Below are 19774 nucleotides of genomic sequence, written 5' to 3' on the forward strand. Positions count from 1 at the left end.
CTTCACGGTTTGAAGCGTTTTGACAAGGAATGCAAAACATAGAAATAGCGCAACAACGTATGGGGAGCCAGTGATATTCGTGGCTTTCTTTTGGTGGAAGGTGTGGAAAATTAGAACTGAGAGAACATCACTAGGAAGATGATCGCCAGAATACTTGGATACACAATCACCTTGTGTGTTGCTAAAAGTAAGTCGATGTGCTCTTTCTTCTGCATCCAATAATGGTTTTCGGGAATAGAACACGAGCCCATCAAGCCTTCGACATAGATGGTCCTTCAATACACGTACCTCCTGACCACTAGTCCCCTCCAAAACCGGATACGGGTATCTTTTGCGAAAATGGAAGAAGTTTTCATTTCTTGTTGGCTGAGTTTTACGAAAAAAACAAGAAATGTTCTTTTCGAACGAACAGGTCTGGGACCGAGGTCCGACAGTTTTGGGCGTACTGGTACGCCGCAGTCCCTCATCTTTTGTTTTCTTGCTTTGCAAGCTTGTTGCCTTTTTTCTGGACTCCCTTGATTTCTTCAGTCGTAGATCTACCTGCCTTTCCGTTATGCCTCCAAGGAAATCCAAGGCCCCCTCGGCAGCGCAGCTGGTACCTCCAAGGAAAAAATTCAAGGCCCCCTCGGCAGCGCAGCTGACCGTGGAGCTCAAGGCAATGAGGGAGAAGTTTGAGGCGGAAAAGAAAGAGAGCGCCCTGAGAATCAGGCTCCTCGAGGGACAGCTGGAACGGGGAAATGAGTCGTCCTCGTCAAAGCGTAAACGCCGTAATGTTTCTGTGTCGTCGTCGTCTTCATCTTCTTCGTCATCATCTTCTTCATCGTCCTCGTCATCAGATTCGTCTGACTCGTCGGATGAAAAGAAAAAACAAAAAATTCAAAAATCGAAGAAGTCGCGAAGATCCTCCACCTCGATGTCAGCGCGAAAGTGGAATACAAGGTCTTATGAATTGCAGCACGGCCTGAATGAGCAGCTGCAACGACAACTCAAGAAGACCAGGCGGGACCTGCGGAAGCGGAAGGGTGGCTGAAGAGACTCAGAAGAGGTGAGTCGTCGCTGTCTGCTAGACAAGAATGGTTGGTGGTGGCGGATGTGCATGGCCAAGAGGCGGCCAGCAGGTTTCAAGAGGGGGGTGAGCTGGTCGACATCCTGTCGTTCTCCGAAAAGTCGAAAAAGCTAATCGCTGCGATTCAAAGCACGAAGCAAAGAGCCCCCGCTGTTAATGTTAGGCAGCCCTTTCGTGACAGTGCCCCAGCCACCTCGTCCAGGAGCTGGGGCAATTCCCCAATCCCCTTCACGCCGGGCGTCACAGCAACCCCTGCCCCAGCAGTTCCCCTAGACCCCCATGCCTGTGTGCCACCGCTGTGGCAGCGCTGACCACTTCGTCAGATTCTGCACCCAGACCATCTCTGTCCCCGCTGCTAGAAAATAAGCCTGCTGTTGTTGCACCAATTCATTCCGATGAAGAAAGAGATGTTGATTCTTATTTGATGGAGGCTGATGGTGGGTGGGATGTGCGTGAAGTTGGTCTTCAAGATGTTCAAGTAGGTAGCTTAGCTAAATGTATGCAATTTTGGCGCTTGATGGGGGCATCTAGGTTTGTTCAAACCATAGTACTGCATGGATACGCACTGCCCTTCATAGAGGTCCCGCGTGCAAGAGAATTTGCAAACCACCGCAGTGCATGCGAGAATGCCGAGTTTGTTTGTGACTCGGTGGAAAGTCTGCTGAACCAGGGTTGCATTCAAGAAGTAAAAAGGGAGGGTGTTGTAGTCACTAGTCCGTTAGGCGTTGTGAACAACGGCAAGAGGCTACGACTCATTGTGGACTTGAGGTATGTAAACAAGCATTTGGAAAACTTTAAGTTCAAGCTCGAGGACATGAAGGTCGTGGCAAATGTGTATTTCAGGGAAATTAGTTGGTAACGTTCGATTTGAAGAGTGGGTACCATCATATAGAAATTGCGAAGGCATATTGGAAGTACTTAGGTTTCTCCTGGGTGGGGAAGGGGGGTGATCGCAGGTGGTTCGTTTTCCGTGTTCTGCCCTTCGGTCTATCCACTGCCCCGTACATTTTCACGAAGGTAACCCGTGTCTTACTAAGACACTGGCGGAGGGACGGCATCAGATGCCAGCTTTACATGGATGACGGGTAGGGTGGGCACTCTAGGGTCGAGGGTGCACAGGCAGTAGCGAAAAGATTGAAATCTGATCTAGTTCAGGCCGGATTTGTTCCAAACGAAAATAAGTGCCACTGGGAGCCCTCACAGACGGTAGAAATGCTTGGCATGGAAGTCGACATGAGGGAAGGGATCATACGGGTCACTAAGGGACGGGTGGAAAAGCTGAAGAGCGGTCACAAGTCGAATATACAACTGCCAGACAATTGGCCAGGCTTACAGGGTATTTGCTATCTATGTCGCTGGCATTGGGCCCCGTGTGCAGGTTGAGAACGAGGTCATTTTATGCACTGATTATGAACCGTGAGTCGTGGCATGCAAAACTCAGCTGGTCTCAAATGGCGCTTCAAGATCTGGAGTTTTGGTCTGGCTCGTTTAGTCAATTCCACGGTCAACCTTTTTGGAAAAAAGACCCAGGGTGACAGTTCTCTCGTGCTCCGACGCGAGCGACTCTGGCTGGGGAGGTTTCTCAGTTATATCAAAAGGAACTGAATTAGCTAAAGGGGAATGGACCAAAGAAATTGTGCAGGCTAGTGCAAGCTCCACATGGCGTGAGCTGCGAGCTATTTTGTTGGTTCTGAGTTCGCTGTCGAAAGAGATCGAAGGTGGCGTTTGCATTCACAGAAGCAATAACCAGGCAGCTGTGCACATTATACAAGTAGGCAGTTCAAAATCTCATTTGCAGAGCGAAGCACTGGAGATTCACAAGCTGTGCGCCGTGCATGGTATTCAGTTGCTGGCAGGATGGGTGCCTCGCGAAGAAAATGAGCTGGCCGATTACCTTTCAAAGCTGTCTGATATGGATGACTGGCAGTTAAATCCCAAATTGTTCGATTGGCTTGATTCGATGTGGGGCCCTCACAGCATCGATTGCTTTGCAAGCAGCAGAACAAAGCAAATGAGTAGATTCTGCTCAAGTTGGTGAAACCCAGGGTGCTCGGGTATTGATGCATTCACTGTGAATTGGAGCGGAGAAAGAGTTTGGCTGGCACCACCAATGTACTTGATAGGGCGTGTGGTAGATATGTTGATCGTGTCAAAATGCCATGGTACTTTGGTTGTTCCAGAATGGCAATCGGCGCCATGGTGGCCAAAGTTGCGTAGCGGCCCAAAGTGGGCAGAATTCGTTAAGGAGGCAATCAGCCTGCCAAAGTCTCATGATACCTTCCTGGAGGGTACTTGTCCATACAATTTCTTTGGTGGCAGTGTGAGTCCTTGTGACGTGTATGCACTACGTATTTGTACAGTGACAAACTGTGTTTGTTAGAAGAGGGATGCTGAAATTCCTCAGCCGCTGTAGTTTTTCTCTGACGGAAAGATGTCTGTTTGTGGAGCATGTGGTGATGAGCGAGAATGCGTGAATGCAGTGTCTGCGAGGTCCTGCTGCAGGATGTCCCAACTGTGGGGAGGTGATTGTGCTCTGAGCACGTGAGCAACTGCCTAGCAGTGGAAAGCTGTGGGTGCGAGTGAATGGCAGGAGTGGTGTAAGATCGCCAGGTATAGCGACGACATCTCCCTGGGGGAAGAAGGAAGCTGACGAGTCGACTGCACTGACATAGCCAGCTAGGAAGCATTGACAGAAACCATTCTATTCGCTGTTCAGAACCAGCCAAGGACAACCTCTCAGAGGACATGAAGGCGCAGGAACAATGTCTGCCATCCACTATGAATATGAGTCGGGCACCAAGAACTGTGAAGAAGTACGACTCTGCTTTCTGTAGATGGAGCAAATGGGCAGAGCGTCAGAATGCGCCTCATCCGCCAGCAAACCCATTTCATGTAGCCATTTATCTGGTCTACATCATGCAAGATGCCAAAACTGTCAGCCCATTGGTCTCAGCCGTGTGCGCCTTGTCATAGAAACATGATATCCAGGGATACCCAGACCCATGCTCTAACGGTGAAGAATGTGAGGCAGGCAGCCAAGCGCTCTCTAGCTCGACCGAAGGATAGAAAATTGCCATTATCAAAACCACTTCTGGAGCGCCTCCATCGGGAACTGTCAAGCTTATCACTGCAAGACCTGTAGACCCTAACCCCCATAGTACTGGGTTATGCCGGTATGATGAGGTGGGATGATTTGGCCAACATCTTCGTGGATGAGGTAGCCATCAAGTCATCACATATGGGAGTCTTCCTGCAAGTTCGCAAGAACGACCAACTGAGGCAAGGTAGCTGGGTGTTCATCAGCCGATGGGAGAGTGATCTGTTCCCGGTATCGCTAGTGGAGCATCGGATTGAAAAAGGAGGGCACCAAGGTCATGTCAAGCTGTTCCGGCGTATATCTCGTGTAAAGGGCAGGACCGCCATCAAGCACTCGCTATCCTACAGCAGAGCAAGAGAGTTAGTGCGTGAAGCTCTGAAGCGTATCGGCGTAAACCCAGATGGATACGGTTTACACGGTTTGAGGTCGGGAGGTTCATCCACGGCTGCTGCAGCAGCAGTACCAGATAGGCTCATTCAGCGACAGGGAGGATGGGGAAGTGATGCTATGAAGGCTTACATTCAGGAGTCCCTGCCCAATCTGCTGCAGGTGTCTCAAGTGCTAGCTGTGTGACTCTACTGCTATGCTTTAGCGTCCTTGCTGTGGCTGTCCCCCCACAGTTGTTATTCTGTGATGAGTGTGTTTGAGTGTGTGTGTGTGTGTGTGTGTGTGTGTGTGTGTGTATGTGAGAGAGAGAGAGTGTGAGTGTAGGTGTGTGTGTGTGTGTGTTTGTGCGTGTGTGTGTGTGTGTGAGTATGTGTGCAGTACTGACGTGTGAGTGAGAAAAGAATTTTTCATTTCTTGTTGGCTGAGTTTTACGAAATAGACAAGAAATGTTGTTCTTTTCGAACGAACAGGTCTGGGACCGAGGTCCGACAGTTTTGGACGTACTGGTACGCCGCAGTCCCTCATCTTTTGTTTTCTTGCTTTGCAAGCTGATTTCCCACCCTCCCTCCCAATGAGGAGCTTTGTACAGTTTCACACACGGGTCATGATAGTGAGAGTGCTGCGTTACTCTCTCTCTCTCTCTCGGAGAGATTTCTCAATATTGCTGCTACAATACAGGTTATAAGTTGTGCGAGGCGTGGAATATGCGGATGCTCTGTCGATTGCTGTGCTTTTCAGTATGATTCACCTCGCACAACGCTGTCACTCTATGAGGTGTTGTTTTCACTGGACGTTTCAGTTTTCTGTCTGTGTTCTGGACACAATAGTGCAACCAGACTTGCTGTGGCTGTCCCCCCGCAGTTGTTATTCTGTGATGAGTGTGTGCGTGTGTATGTGAGAGAGAGAGTGTGAGTAGGTGTGTGTGTGTGTGTGTGTGTGTGTGTGTGTGTGTGTGTGTGTGTGTGTGTGTGTGTGAGAGTATGTGTGCAGTACTGACATGTGAGTGAGAAAAGAAGTATATATCCAGACAAAGATCCTTAGTAACGCTGATCGATGCTCTAAGTAAAGTACGAAATTTTAGAATTTTGAATAACCATCAATTAATGCCACTGACATGTTCCTTTGCAAACACCTTTTCTGCAGGTTTCTGTCTTACAGGATCAGACGGCAGCTTATTGCGAAACTGCCAGCCAGAAGATGGAATCTTAAAGTCATCTGGTGAAAGCATTCTGATCCTGCCCGAGAATGATCTCCAGTCTGTTTCTATGTCCGTTGGTAGTAGCAACTTTTACAAGAAGACGTTTACGTTTACATCACCTTGCGATGTAGTATTCAAGGCAATTTCGCTTGGTTACTTTGGATCTTGCTCCGTATCAGTGCATTATGGCCGCGATAATAGAAGTCTTCAAACACTTCAATATCCTGATCTACAGACACCCTCTTGGCATACTGGAAACGGAATCCTGACTAGCGCTTCTTCCCGCATTCTGCGAGAGTATATGAAGGAGAATTCAACTAGGAGATTGCTGATAACTGTTTCTCCCCATATTGTTGGTTGTCAAGTAATCAGAGTCTTGCAAACTCATTATCAAGGACTGGCGATCATTGCACAGGGTAGGGTTATGCAATTGTATAGTGTATTGCACGAAATAACTGAACATAACTCAAAAGGGCAAAATTGGAAGGTCATTGTATTGTGTCTGTACTTCGGTGAAATCTTGGCACCAATTATTACGTATAATTTCGACGTGAAGCATAAAGGCTTTGGTCAAATGAATGTCATTGTTTTGTTAGATAATAGAAAATGATTTACTTCTTATTTCTCAAGCGAGGTGGTGAATGCGCTCAGAGGCGCCAGGTATACCACAACTCGTGAGCACAGGGACCTTTGAACTTTTATCCTCGGCGTAAACTGAGAATGAATCTTTTTTTACCGATTTATAGTGAGCCGGCTTCCTGGAAACACAACTCGCGGGGGCAGATAAGTGCTGCTAGAAAATATATCTTCAATAAGTAGCCAATACAGCCGAAGTAACAAGTGCCACTGCTTGTGCATCCTATATGAAAGCAAGTAAAAAAAACACATGCAATTGCTAGCGCCCTTACTGACTATAATTTACGCCCGTTAGCACAATATCTTTCAAACACGCATGCACAGCGCAAGACAACAAAGGAATTGCTTTCGAGATAGTGTGCTGCTTCGAGTGACTGGTCTTTTAATGCCAAAGCTCAAAGACTTCTGAAGCAATGCCAGGCCACTGGCAGCAATTGGCTCGCCAAGAGCCGTAATAAGCCCTCATTGTGCCACAGTGGGGTTGTAAATCTAAGCCAATGCAATTGGAAACAACTGACTCATGAAGAGCCGCAACTGGCTCGTGATGACCAGCAACTAGCGAAGCAAATGACCAGTTAGGGACGATTTAGCTTAATGTGCCTTAGTACCATTAGCAAGAGGATAAGATGGGCTGGAGGGTGACAATTTGATGCCGGCACAAGCTAAAAGTCACCACCTATTTGACTTGGAATTGAAGTTAATGGCAAGAAAGAAAGAGACAGTTCAAAGGAAACAGTTGTGCGACTTCAGGCTAAGCGCGCCAAAATCCATGCCCTGGCAGCGTGAGCGCAAAAGTTCAAAGAAAGCAGTTGTGCGACGGCAGAGTAAGCGCGCCCAAATATACGCGCTGGAAGTGTGAGTATAGTGCGCAAAGCACTGACGCAGTTTCGCGTGGCAAATGCAAACATGTCAGTGTGATCAGTGGATGCTAACACACACTAACTACATTAGTGCGATATAAATCGCAGTAAAGGTCAATTGAAAGTTCAACGACCCTAGCGCTCAAGGTAGCTAGCTGGAAGGGAAATCATATAACCTGTTGTGGTGAAAAAGTAACTTTTCTTGGTTTCACCAGTATCTTGCACTCTCACTGTTTATCGGGTTTTAACGGCCGTCGTGAGTTCCCTTCGGGAACGGATACGATAATTTACTTTTTTTTTTACTTTTTGCACTCTCACTTTCGGAATCTTACACTTGGTAGACTTGATTTGCAAAATAAGCCAAACCTTGAATCACTACATGGCACATTAAAGACACTGCATACTTAACATCCAAACCATTTCTGGCCAAATCGAAAATCTGATCAAGTTTCCAGCTACCTTCAAATATCGAATATCAACTCTCTTACCTCTACTATTAATAGAATTATCTTCAATTACGTTCCCGATCAGGATGTCAATTGCTTAACTGGTCTTGCAGATATCAACGAATGTATCGACGTAACAAATATCTGCCATAAATTGCCTAATCCAGGGAGCAGGAAGTGTGTCAACACAGTAGGGTCATACGACTGTCCATGTTTGGATGGATACGCAGGTACTACATGCAGAGGTAAGCATGCTGCTGGAAGCGAAATCCATCTGTCAGTAGCCAGGTAGGGCAAAGCATACACTGTAGAAACTGCACCGTGACGAAGCACTAGGCAAGCTAAATCCAGGGCGGACTGTCCCCAGGTCAAGGCATTGGTATGGTTGCTATTTGATCTCTGTACAAAAGACTCCGCAAGTAGAGGGCTGCGGCGGCCATGCACACATTTATAGACAAGGCGAAATATTTTTAGGTTATAACGGATGGCGACTGGAATGATTTTGTGGCGGTGACAAATGGTGACTGTAGGGTGGCGTGGTGGGTAACCAAAATGGTATCATGAGGCTACGCTTGAAGCATCGAATGAGTGTGTTGTATAGGGTTGCTGATATCGTGTGAACGTAGCAGTTGCTGGCGTACTCCATGGTGGATTGGATAATGCTTAGGTAAAAGGAACGTTGTGCCTGGGTGGTGATGTGATGTCGTATTCTGCGGAATACGCCCTGCTTACGATTGACGTCAGCAACAACTTTCCAGACATGCTTTTTGAAGGCTCTTTGAAGGCAAGGTGCTGGTCGACTAGCACTCCAAGGTAACGGACACACTGGGAAGGGGATACTGGGAAGTTACCACAGATGACAGTGAAGGTAGGTGGCACTGGGGTTGTCTTCCGGTGGACGATTAATAGTTGCGTTTTGTCGGGGTTCAGTAGGTTTTACCAGTTCCGAGAGGTGTGATCTAACCGCATCGTAGCTCTCTGATAGTGGGTCCTGTATCGTGTGGATGCAGCTGCTCGATGTGTAGAGCCCTATATCGTGTGTGTTTGTATGTGTGTGTGTGTGTATGTGTGTATGTGTGTATGTGTGTGTGTGTGGGTGTGTGTGGTGAGTGAGTGTGTTTGTATGTGCCTTGATTTGTGTATGTATGTGCCTGGATTTGAGTACGCATTATGTGCTTTTTATCCTGTCGTGGATACATGTGTACCGGTATGGGCGCGCAAAAATTATAATCGGTTCATGATCATTCAGATATTGACGAGTGCACAAGCGGCACCCACAACTGCAGCAACGTGATCAATTATGACAACAGACAATGTCTGAATGTGAACGGTTCCTACATGTGTCCCTGTCTTCCTGGATATGATGGTTCAGAATGTGATGGTGAGCGATTTCCGAAGTTATAATGTCTTATCAAATTCTTATACACATTCTGCGTTGACATTCATCATCACCAGGTCGCTCTATGGCCCACCGGATACATACACTGACTTGTCCACAACAGCAACCAGAGGAAAAATTCACTGTTCGAGGGAACCTCTTGTTACTGCTGTGGGCAAGTGCGTGTATGTATTTGGTCGGCCACAGAGGGCGATGACGGTGGTGAATGTCAACGCACAACCTTTCACCGTCGATTTCTGCTTCTAATCCTCTGGTCATATTCACATTAATAACGTAATGTCTAACATACGCAGTAAGTAGATCATGTAAAGACGTAGTGAACATGACTTCTGTCATGGGCGCTTTTAAAACTGCATAATCCTACGTATACCAACAACATCAACAAGCAGTGAGTGAACTTTAATTTCTAACTTGGTTGCTTACTGCTTTATTGGGACTTTGCTGTGCATTTGCATTATAATGTCCAAAAACACTATGCATGCTGCATGTGCTGTGTATGTGCAGATTTTGTATTCGACACAATCCACATTAGGGCCCGGTCCCACATGCACTTGAGAATTGCGGATCCGCTGCAGCGGTGTCGCAACAGCGTGTATCACCAAGGAAACTGCGAGCAGCGGAACTTCCGCCGTGGCGGAAAGTTCAAGTCCGCTACTCCAAATTTTTGGAGCGTATACTCTCCTGCGGAAGATCCGCTCCTGCGACACTCCGACATAGTGAGCGATTTTTGTTGTTCGATTTTATTTTCGATCATGAAGTGGACAGTTTGACTTTAGTCAGAGCAGCTACGGCGTCAGTTGTACATGTATGTTGAAGTCAAGACTCGTTTGGCCAAGGGATGAAGAGAGATACGGAGCGATAGGTAGATAGCCGAGAAGCTGAAACCGACGGCTGCGGCGTCGGCCAAAGACCAAATCCAGGACCCGTGAGCAGCCAAGCATGGCCATCATGTAAAACCAAGCAGGGGGACCACTGATATGTAGGTCTGGCAAGAGCAATGCTAGTATCTGTAGCAGGTATCGTCGACGTGCTGCTCAACAAGTTCGTACTAGTATTCAGCAACAAAATGTCGCTGCGGTCTCCATTGCCTGTCGACAACGTCTCGCCAATCGACCTCTACCCAACGGAAAATCCATTCTTTCAGATTATACAGAACAAAGACTCAAAGTCAACAATACAGAACCCACGACATGTAGCTAATGCATGATACTCAACCAAAACAACGATCTGTCCAACACCTAGTATCTACATAAACAGTACATCAGTGCTGCGTTGATGTGTCCACAAAGGACGAAACAGTTCTGTCCACAGACACAGTACTGTACACCATCAGCATCAGTACAGTACGTGCACGCGTACTTCGGAGTGAAAGCATGCTTGAGTTGCATGCAGGAGAGCTGCACTGAATTTTTCGGAAGTCAGAGAGGCTCGCTCGCTTCGTTCGCTGTGCACGCGTGAGCATGTGAGACCACGCGAGCATTTTGTCGCAGGAGATTTGCGACACCACTCCCGCAAAACCTTGTCGCACCAGCGGATCCGCCACTGCATGTGGGACCGGGTCCTTATCTTCATTCTCTGTAGTGTCTTAGAAACGAGTGTCACCGTGGGGCCCTTTGAGCTGAACTCAAGGTCATGCGCGTCATACTTCGATGGATGCACCAAAATTAGTTTCAGAATTACAAAAATATATAAATATGTACCCACAGAAGTTGCTCGGCTACGAAACCATTACAAGTAAATGAGAAAGAATAACAATTATTAGTGAAGTGAATACCTAATAAGTGTGGGTGCGTGCGTGTGTGGGTGTGGGTGTGGGTGTGGGTGTGGGTGTGGGTGGGTGTATGTGTTTGTATGACATTGTATGAACCTACTGTTTTTGCATGTGGATGGACACGCACTGGAATATATTTTTCAACAATTTGGATCTACTCATGGATATGGAGACATTGACGAGTGTACAAGAGGCACACATAATTGCAACACCATGATTAATTATGAAAACAGACAATGTCTGAATCAGAAAGGATCCTTCATCTGTCCTTGTCTTCCTGGATATGCTGGTTCAGCATGTGATGGTGAGTGATTTATATAATTGAACTGTTCGATCACACGCATAACTAAAACAGTTCTTCCAAGTTGGACTCGGATAGCGAGCGAAATTTATTATGTATAATAAAGGGAAGAAGGAAAATGGTATGAGTTATGGCTAACTTAGGGACAGTACTCCTATTCATTTTTGTCCCATTTTGTCGCACTCGCCAACTGTAGATGATCTGGTTAGGTTTGGTGACCAGTTTATCATCACTCGTACCGTTTTGGCCTCCTTCTTTTTGTCCTTCATAGTACGAATTTTGTTTTACGAATGGGAGTGAACTTGGCTCCTGGTTTGCTGTTCAAACTTAATACTTCCATTTTCATTGAGGACAGAAACGAGAGGTAGATGATATTGGATTTTCATCTTCGCTGCTACTTGATTGGTGTTTTGCCTGTGCATATCCATTTTATATGAATGTATGTTTGCGTGCATGTGTCACTGTATAATGTGTGCCTTCGTTTGTCTGCAAATATGTTTTGTGTGATAATGTATATCTATTCAATGGGTGTTTAGACATTGACGAGTGTACAAGAGGCACGCACAGTTGCAACAACATGATCAATTATAAAAACAGGCAATGTCTGAATCTGAACGGATCCTACATTTGTTCCTGTCTTTCCGGATATGCTGGTTCAGCATGTGATGGTGAGTGATTTCTGAAGTTGAAATGGCTATAAAATTGAGGAGATTATACAGATAATTATAACGCAATGAATATACCGGTAGTGAGATGTCCTGTTGAACGTTTAGGATTTTTCATGACATGTGGATTTTGCTTCTGACGTGTTTACAGAGTGCGTTACTCACTCTATTCAACACATACAGAATTCTATTTTACTTTCATAGAGACAATATGGAGTAAAATTGGTTCCTGTCCTGCGAACCTCAATTTGGCGGAGCTACATGATTGTACTCAAGTAGACTATAAGTGCCGGGCAATAACGTTCATTTCAAGTGTGCTTTGTGATCAACATGTCAGGCAAAGATTTTGAACTGTGTTATAAAAATATTAAGCAGGATTATATTGGCACATCTGTAGACACACTGCCGATAGTATGTACTTTAAGAAACGTGCATGCGGGGCAAGCCACCAGGTTTCGTCTCTGGTGTTTCTTTGTTTGTCTTTGTTTCTGCTATGGACACTGATATCACCGAATTAACTGAATAAACTCAAGCTACATACGCGTTAACCAGCAGTGATTGCGTCTCTATTGTGACCTTCGCCATCTCTATCAGCCTAGTGGTGATCGTCTTTGTGCTGATAATTACAGTCCTGCTGGTTCAATACAGAAGAGTGAAATTGCTGTTAGCCCAAAGCACCACTCGAAATGATGCTTTGCAGATTATGAAGGACACAGCCGGGAGTAACACCAAACCACTCACTATCAATGACGCATACGACACACCACAGTCTGCAGTTCAACAAGACACAGCAGTGTATTCCACTGTACAATAGGACGCACTCCATGGTGCGAACATGCAGTTCGAGTTCTTCAGATTTTCCCAGTCAGGCACAGTGACGTTTAGCTATACGCTCGCCAAATCCATAATCACCTTCTCCTACTTCGTTATGAGCTAGTCTGTCGTGTGCTATTCTCTTCTTCCTTCTTCCCAGTCCTTCTGCATCTTTTGCGTGCGATTCCATTCTCCATTATTAAATTTATGATATTTCATCAATTTGGTCTATGCCATTCCAGAAGTTCTCCATGCACAAAATTATATTGGCTAAATCCGGCTATACACTTTTCGATCATATGTAGGTTATCACACGTCTTATTGCCATCACCATCGCTTTGCGAACAAATGTCGCTACACATTTGCACCAGTTTTCAGTTGGGGCATCCAACCGCTTTTGGCCATGCAAAATTTCAGTTTCATGCACCAGTTGTATTCTTTGATGTGATTGATGAAATTAATTAATAAAATGTATTAAAAATTCCAAAAAAATACATTACATGTCATGTAATTTTTCATTTGCGATCTCTTGGTTTTTTGCAACTTTTTCTCTTGTTTCAGCGGGCATAATGCTTTCCTATTCGGTGAGCAGGCAGTCGGTATATTTTGGTAATTGTAGCTGCTACTCTTTTCCTGGTGCCTCCTGTTTGTGTGCTTTTTTCAGACCTGTGTTCTTTTCGGTTCAATGGGTTTATCTATGACCTGTTTGCTTTCTGCCTAGCGCGAAAGGATTTTTGACACGGTGTTTAAATCTTTCTACAACACTTTCCCTATCCTTTAAATTTTATATATTCCCCTTTTCTTTTTATTCTATGAAAATTTCACTTTCAAATAAGAACAGTAATGTAATTGTGCTCTCGCGGCTAGTGGTCACCATCGCAGCCGCCAATCATTGTCATGGGCTTACTGGTAGCTTTCAATGACCCTTCTGTCTTGTTCAATTGTGCTCCATCTCACGTGATCTTGGCTTAACATACACACACGATGCTATTGACATCAAAGTATGATATGTATGTTCAGCGTATGGCATTGGAATTCGTCAATGAACTTGGATTGGATTGCATTAATTTTTATTTATAGTGGAGACTATAACAGGACATTGCCTAATAACAGTAGACCCGCTCGAGGGAAAGATGTAAAAACATAAGAATAATTAAAAGATTATTGGATAGGTGTTTGGTGTCGGCGAAAGAACCAATGGTTGAGGCAACAGAAGAGGGGCGCCCAAGTTTTCCGTAAATTTTGCATAGCTGGAAGTCATATGTACGAGAGTGAAAAAGCAAGGCATTGGGGTAACAGTTTCTTGAAACGGGCCCAGTTATCCACACCTCGAGCTAAAGGGTGAAAATGATTCCACAGCTTAGCACAATGGAAGGAAGCGCCATAAGGGGCAAAGGCAGTTCTGAGCATAGGCAACTTAAGAGTGCGTGATATAAGCCTGCGCGTTGCAAGACCATAATTTACGTGCTCGAACGTTTGACTTAATGTTCCACTACAGCTTATGTCGGAGGCTCTATTCACGGCAATGTGAAAGACCAGAAATTAGTAAGGACATAAGCTCTGCTGAAACATATGGTTCATGTCATCTATCACCTTGTACATGTAGGATTCGGTTGATTCCTGCATAATCTAAGAGAGCATAATTATGATCATATGAAAATAACAAAAAACATATGAGCAAGTCAACCTTTCCCATTTTGATAGAAATGTGCGGTAAGTGTAATAGATGCTGAAAACAAGATGCACCACTTTGGCTTGTATACAACAGAAAAGGTGACACTTTGTGAGTTTCACTGTGTCATGTATACTAGGTATAATGGCGTTGCTTCTCAATTGTGCAGTACCCTTGATTTCAAACACCAGTCGAAACGATATTTTACACCACTTACCAAATACCTTGGACTTCAAATGAGTCAAGGCACAGTGCTGACGAACGAGCCATGGACAAAAATACTACCATGACAACCTTGCCTCATCCAAGAAAGGTTTCTGATGCAGGAACGCAAAACATCGTGATTGCAAATAGCCAATTTACAGGCGCTGATAGAACCACGAGCTACATCCGGAGTTTGATACAACTATACGCCAGCAGGTCACGGAAACATTTTTTCAGCCCTGATAGCATGTCCATCAGTTGGTCTCAACGGATCTGGCTCTACCAACCATGTCTTCTTTTTGTTGGTTCTCATCCTGACTAATTCTTTCACTCTACTCTGCTAAATTACGCTGGAACTCCTACCTGTGCAGGAACGATGGCCCCTTCGCCATGTCCTAGACAATCAGCAGTGGCTAGTCCACCACTACACCAAACGCTTCAGAACAAATTGTTTTGTTAACTCTATCAAACTAAATCAGCCGTGGCTACTGGCCGTCAAAAAACAATAAACTTATTTTGGGGCAATCAACATTTGTTCTGCGATCGTTGATGCAACGTGACTGGAGCTTTACCTTTGGCGCAATCAACACTTCATGTCCAGACCACACAATCAAGATTGTTTAATCCCCAGGGTAAAAGTGTAACATTTTAGACTTCAACTGCCAACTTGTCACCTTCTATCCCTTGGCACAGACCACTGACTAGGATTAGCCAGAAATCTAATTTTTCATGATAAACTGGAGTGCACAACGGGAATAGGAAAATCAATTCTATGATGAAACTAAACGTTTCATTGGCTGATAATGCTTGAACTTGCCTCATCATAGCAAGCCGGAGTTAGGATAACCTTGACTTTTAATTCACTTGAAACCTGTTTTTCAGTGCATCCGTACACGCTCGGATGTTTTTTTAAATCATAGTAGCAAGAGTCCATAATCAAGAGTATGAAATTGTGATCTCTTTTCTATGGGCCAGATGCGCGGCGCGCTGCCTTCATCACATCATTAAGCTGCAGTCAGCGCCCTGCAGCGAATCAAACACCGCACTTTCCCTCTGGTTTGAAATGATCTATCGTGCGGAACTGGAGTTCACGCGCCAGAATTTGGAGATCGCGTAGGTACTGGAAAGAATCGAGCTAAAACGGATGGACTTGTACCAACAATAGTGGGTTTGAGTTCATGCTTTCGGAGCGTGATGAAGGCAAGCTACGTAATGAAGGCAGCGCGCCGCCCACTGACCCATACCCACAGTTGCATACTCTTGTTTATGCACTCTTGATAGTAGCCCTTGGGGCCACTGATCATGCTGGCAAAATATTTGGCAGAATAATGTGTCTTTCAGGTATTTTCATGCATATTTGGTTTGTTGCCAAAGAAATGAATGGAGGAGAATTCAAGGAAGTGTCTGCCAGAGAGTTTGAATAGTTCAGACAATTTCACTGCTTTTGCAGCAGAATCTTCTAAAATGCTTAGCATGATCCGCTATGGGCTAAATTATTGTGAAACATCCACGGACAGTACTTGGGATTCAAACCTTCATGTTCATTTGGCATGAGTGGTACACTAACCAAACGAGAGAGCTTGGAAGCTCAGGGCCCTACGCTATGCTTTTTTGCCTTGATGACCTATACAAAAAAAAAGCCTAGGGATGTTATAAATTCTTTAAAAAAATCCTTTTTTTTAGACATAACCTGGGATTCGAACCCGCACTATCGCGCGCCCTGCATTCATCCCCCGATGCACTTCGCATACATACTAAATCTTCCAAGTTGTTTCACATTGTGATCTTGCATTTGAAAGCCCTATTTGAGTTATATGCATTGTGGCCAGCCGTCTTTGATGGCACGGTACGGTAGGGGATAGGGACGGGACAGGTACGATCGAGGGTAATACGACACCGTCTCCCGTACCGTACCGTACCATCAAACACAGCTGGCCACATACAGCTTCCCGCAATATTCAAATAGGGCTTTCAAACGCAAGATAATAACGTAACGCAACTTGGAAGAATGGGTATGAATGCGAAGTGTATGGGGGAATGCATGTAGGGCGATAGTGCGGGTTCGAATCCCAGGATATGCCTGAAAAAAAAGGAGAATTGAAAAATTTATAACATCCTATGCTTTTTTGCCGTCAGATACGGATAGCGCCAGGCGTGACACAAACAAACACACAAACAAACACCAAACGAGAGAGCTTGGAAGCTCAGGGCCCTGCGCTATGCTTTGTTGCCTAGCTCATCGTGCATGTTGTTAGAACTGATGGAAACGTTTTTTTCCTTTGATTACCTACTTCATTGTATTGCAAAAACGTTTCAATGAGTTACTGAAGTAACGTCTTCTGCATAGCTATGGGACCGGCGCTGACTCTGCCGATCACGGGAGTTCTGGAGTCGACGGGATGTCTGTCCTGCCGTTTCCTGGGACCGGCGCTGACTCTGCCGACCACGGGCGTTCGTCTTCTTCTTCTTATTATACTGACGGCAACTAACATCCATTCTAATTGCATTTACTCGTCTCCCTACTTCGTATTTCTTTCCAGAAAATCTCCCCATACAGCAGGGAGTCGTTTACATAATATGACTCCCTGCTATACATCTACATGACTGTATACACGTTATAATTATTATGTTATCGGCCTACATGCGATTCCCGGGCTGTTCGACAGGCGACCCAGCCAGCCTGCTAGTGGGATCTCGGCCTCGCACACAAATCCACACAAAATGGTACTGCACTGAATGCATTCCCCGATACACTTCGCATATATACTCATTCTCTTGATGGTACCGTACACTTGATGGTACGGGACAGGTACGGGATAGCGCCAGGCATGCCGATGGCACAAACAAACAAAAATATTGTGGCCAGCTGTCTTTGTTGGTACGGTACGGTACGGGACAGATACAGGATAGCGCCAGGCGTGACACAAACAAACAAACAAACAAACAAACAAACAAACAAACAAACAAACACCAAATTAAAGCTGTGTGGACTCTGGCTAGCGCCAGACGTTACTGAAGTAACGTCTTCTGCATAGCTACGGGAATTAAAGCTGTGTGGACCCTGGCTAGCGCCAGACGTTACTGAAGTAACGTCTTCTGCATAGCTACGGGAATAATATTCATCTCTGCCAACAGGATTCACGGGCCGGTATTTGTCGTTAAATGTTGACGTCTGCACACTCCAGATATCACAGCTTTCAAGATTTGTAAAACGAACGTAATGAGAAGATTGCGTTGATTTCAGTTGCGCAGATCTGCGTGTGCAAGACACAATTTCTACAGCAAGTCCTGCTATAATTTATAGCACCACATGTTACATCCTTCACCCCAGTACTCGCCAATATGATGCGTCCGTTCGATCGATTCCGTGACCTTCTTGTTATACACCGCTGTGTAAACATCCGCTGCAACTCAATTTAACGGAACGGATTTTCGCTGTATGGGCATAGTTGAGACAGCGCGAAACGGTTGTACTAGAAACATGTACCACTCTGCCATAATTGTGCACAGCTACCGGTAATGACATACATTGACACCGCCCCAAAGGACAACTGGCAAGATACTGTTGGGCATAATCTACTGGATCTTTTCGGTCCCCGGCACGATTACCATTCTAGAATAACGGCACATGTACATGTACGTCGTCCAGTTCAGATCAAACGTAAAGAATCTCTGATAGTAGAGGGTCTACGAGGTAGAAGTTCCTTGGCTTGCAATCATGCAAATATTTCTGTTCGGCTACAGAACAGATATACATGCATGTGGGTTTCTTTTCTTTAGATAGTTTCAAAAGGCAGTAAGGGTACAAAGAGGCGACAGCCGGGGTTCTAACGTAATATCCCGTGGAGTGCAGTGGATTGAAAAGACAGCAAGAACGTCTGCAAGATGAAGATGAAGGCTGGTGATCTTGGATATACCTCGGCGCTTGTTGTTGCTCTCAGTAAGTCACAGCGACACTTCGAGTTCGCTGAGTAAATTCCTTCTTCGACGGGAAATACGAGCGCAATTACAAATTGAAAGCCGTTTTTAAATAATAATAATTATGTACATCGGCTTCACCGTAAAACGTTAAGGACAAGCTGAGTTAGAAATACTTCAACTTGGAGCTCGAAATTAATCCACAGTGCACAAGCCAACTACCGTACAAGAGGAAAAAATCCGAAATAAAATTTGAGACTCAGCCACTTTCACAATAGGTCGGACTCATTCCTGTGTTTTCATGATTTTTGTGCAGCCATCCTTAGCTCTGGATCCAACGGTGATATGTTCCGAAACTGCATTCCCGAAGGTGGAAGCATTCACACAGATGGAAATACGATCTATATCCAACCAGAAGTCTATTGCACTGAAGTACTTCGGCTCGTGTTCTGCAGTGGTGACGTACGGCAGTGATAACAGGATTCTTGAAGCACTTCAAGTTCCCTACCTGCCAACACGTCAATGCAATGATGGAAACGTAAGCCTAACGAAATCGGCATCTGCAACGCTACAAGATGAAAAGGAATTCAACAACGCTATTCACGGTGATGAATAACACGGAAATATCCACTTGCCATCTATACGGAATCGAGCATAAGCCAGTAAGAGGACTAACCGTCATAGCCCAGGGTAAGATCTGTAAATTTCATGTTGAGCCATCGTTCTTGCTCAAAGAGTATCGTTCCTGGATACCGGACCAATTCCTTAGCACAAATTCTGTATCTAGGATGAACTACACGTACATACCTACGTAAACACGGTTATGCATACACTTGGTTTGTCATCACTTTTCTTTGCGACATTGTACCTTGCTTATTCGCTGTCTCTGTCAATGGCCTTTACACAAATTGATAAAACATTTTCGTGTTTGACGAATTGCGCCCGTTTGAAAGGCTTATGCTGCGCAATGAAACCCGATTAGTCGAAGGAATGCCACATTATACGCTGTAACGTCCTAGATATGAGCACTGGAATGTATCTACTGGAATGTATCTTTCTTGTTTTTATTTTCGTCTCGAGACGGGTTTGTGTTCTTGTGATCTCGTGCATGAAGCCAATTTCACTCCTGTGTCACTGAACAACTATACGAACCTCTGCAGTAACAGTACCATCTTTTTCTGTGTCTTTCATTGATTTGTACTCTCTGCAGGTTTCGCATCGTCTGCTACGATTAACAAATATGTGAACAACGCTGGAACGTCGAGACCAGAAAGTACGAAACACCAAACACCTTCCTCTGATTTTCGACTACAGCCAAGCCCAGTGTGCTACTGATTTCAT

General features: G+C 45.2%; 3 protein-coding genes across 3 annotated transcripts; all 3 read left to right on the forward strand.

The window, feature by feature from the left end:
* Positions 1-553: 553 nt before the first annotated feature.
* On the forward strand, positions 554-1030 carry LOC135812898 (protein FAM133-like). The gene has a single exon (XM_065326117.1). The coding sequence runs from the start codon at positions 554-556 to the stop codon at positions 1028-1030; it is 477 nt and encodes a 158-aa protein (XP_065182189.1).
* Positions 1031-4244: 3214 nt separating this feature from the next.
* LOC135812899 (uncharacterized) lies at positions 4245-4736 on the forward strand. Its single transcript, XM_065326118.1, has one exon. The coding sequence runs from the start codon at positions 4245-4247 to the stop codon at positions 4734-4736; it is 492 nt and encodes a 163-aa protein (XP_065182190.1).
* A 917-nt stretch (positions 4737-5653) lies between these two features.
* LOC135812900 (uncharacterized) lies at positions 5654-13607 on the forward strand. Its single transcript, XM_065326119.1, has 6 exons — positions 5654-6164; positions 7804-7935; positions 8940-9071; positions 11033-11164; positions 11698-11829; positions 12360-13607. The coding sequence occupies exons 1-6, from the start codon at positions 5654-5656 to the stop codon at positions 12638-12640; spliced, it is 1320 nt and encodes a 439-aa protein (XP_065182191.1). The 3' UTR covers positions 12641-13607.
* The last annotated feature ends 6167 nt before the right edge of the window (positions 13608-19774 follow it).

This window comes from Sycon ciliatum, chromosome 3 (assembly GCF_964019385.1).
Source record: "Sycon ciliatum chromosome 3, ocSycCili1.1, whole genome shotgun sequence".
NCBI lineage: Eukaryota > Metazoa > Porifera > Calcarea > Leucosolenida > Sycettidae > Sycon > Sycon ciliatum.